The sequence below is a fragment of the Lutra lutra genome, chromosome 8 (assembly GCF_902655055.1).
Source record: "Lutra lutra chromosome 8, mLutLut1.2, whole genome shotgun sequence".
Taxonomy (NCBI): Eukaryota; Metazoa; Chordata; class Mammalia; order Carnivora; family Mustelidae; genus Lutra; species Lutra lutra.
This window is the reverse complement of record NC_062285.1, coordinates 59,591,711-59,593,878: the sequence shown is the minus strand read 5'-3', so window position 1 is coordinate 59,593,878 and position 2,168 is coordinate 59,591,711. Positions and strand designations below refer to the sequence as shown.

General features: G+C 42.7%; 1 protein-coding gene across 1 annotated transcript; it reads left to right on the top strand.

The window, feature by feature from the left end:
* The first annotated feature begins 987 nt into the window (after window positions 1–987).
* Window positions 988–1,923, top strand: LOC125107324 (olfactory receptor 8S1-like). The gene has a single exon (XM_047742297.1). The coding sequence runs from the start codon at window positions 988–990 to the stop codon at window positions 1,921–1,923; it is 936 nt and encodes a 311-aa protein (XP_047598253.1).
* Window positions 1,924–2,168: the final 245 nt, after the last annotated feature.

Below are 2,168 nucleotides of genomic sequence, written 5' to 3'. Positions count from 1 at the left end.
GCCAAAATGACTGAAACTTTAAGGGCAGATGAGGAAGAATTTAAAGGTCCAAGTAAGAAAAGTGTTCCTCATCACTGTGACTAAGCCTAGACACTGGGCTATAATTAGAAGAAAAAAAAACGTAATTTATTTCCTCTTTCTTCTGCTGTTGTCAACATGACATTACAAAATATCCCTTAATATCAGACTACTCACAGGTAAAATGGGGATAAAATTCCTTACCCTGGGGCTACTAATTCCCTATCCAATCATAGAGCTGCCTTGAAACAATTTAGGTAAGTGTTTAAGAAAGTGCTCCGTGTTTAATAAGCTCTTATTAAAATTAAATGCTCTGTATGAAGTAATGATCAGGGACACAAGACTTTCATGGGCCCCAGTCACTTCTGCCTTCCTAGGTCCATTTTCCATAAAGCTACACTAAAATTTATACTTTATGATTTATGAGATGACTATAATCCAGTCTGCATTATATTCACTTTTTCTTCTGATCTTAAAAGAAATTTAATATTTTAATTTAATTTTTAATAATCTTTGTTATCAATCAGGTAAGAATGGTACCTATTTTGCCTAATGGAGATCAAATCTGATAAGGAGCCATTAGATGATTTTGAACAAAAAATTATGGTTGAGAAATTGAAGAAAGAAGGTTTAAGACCCCTACGAATATGTGTTAAAATTTTTAGGATTTCTATACTTGAGGAAGAATGCAATAGAATCTAAATGCAACGAATGTGTAGGTGAACCAGAGAGATCTTTTTTCCAGTTAAATCCCTATAAAAGAGGAAGAAGATTCTCTGAAATATGCAAAGACTGTGACCCAGAATCGATGATAACCAAACAGGATAAAAGCTCTTCCTGATATACAGTGAAAGCAGTTTGGAGATGTCTGAGCAGAGCGAAGGCAGAGCAGGGAGGGATATAGGGTAAGAGGAATGATGACAGATCTCATCTCTACTTCTGTTTTATCCAGAGAAACCTCCTCCACAAATGGCCTGGAGGAACCACAGCACCATCACTGAGTTTATTCTCACCGGGCTGTCCAACAACCCCCACATCGAGGCTCTGCTCTTTGTGTTCTTCCTGGGGATTTACCTCCTGACTGTGACGGGGAACCTGATGATGCTGCTGGTGATCAGGACTGATGCCCGCCTCCACACACCCATGTACTTCTTCCTGAGTAACCTGTCCTTCCTAGACCTCTGTTTCTCTTCAGTCACTGAGCCCAAGCTACTTAAGGACCTTCTGTCTGAGAAGAAAACCATCTCGGTAGAGGGCTGCCTGACTCAGGTGTTCTTTGTGTTTATTACTGCAGGGACTGAAGCCTTTCTGCTCTCAGTGATGGCCTATGACCGCTATGCTGCCATCTGCCACCCACTGCTCTATGGCCAGGTGATGAGCAGCCAGTTCTGTGTGAGGCTGGTTTTCATCTCACGGTGCCTGGCCTCTTTCAATTCAGTCGTAATTTTGCTCTTGGCTCTTAACCTGGACTTCTGTGAGGCCCAAACCATACACCACTATACTTGTGAGCTGCCCTCCCTCTTCCCTCTATCTTGCTCTGATATTTCCATCAATATTGACATCTTAATCTGCTCCATCTTATTGCATGGGCTTGGAACTTTCCTCCCAATCTTCTTCTCCTACGCCCGTATTGTCTCTACCATCCTGAGCATCAGCTCCACCTCAGGCAGAACCAAGGCCTTCTCCACCTGCTCCTCCCACCTCATCGCAGTGACCCTGTTCTTTGGCTCAGGGTTGATTCGTTACCTGATGCCCACATCTGGCTCCTCCCTGGATATGCTCTCCTCCTTGCAGTACAGTGCAGTCACACCCTTGCTGAATCCCCTCATCTATAGCCTAAAGAACCAAGAGGTGAAGGCGGCTGTGAGAAGGACACTGGGCAAAATCTTACACTATTTGAGGTAGTGAACAAGGACACAGAGTGTGGCAGATGAGTTTGCCTTGCCAACTGCTTGAACCTCAGGTAGAATTCTGGACCACTAACTGGAAGGGAGCCCTAAACCACCCTCTCCCTGGCTATACTGCCAACAAAAAATAAAATACATAAAATCATATCTTATTTAGCTCTTTAGATATAAGGTCTATTTTTAATTCTGCCCCTTCGCATCATCAGCACCACTTCTTTTGTAGAGGTCACAGATGTTGTATCT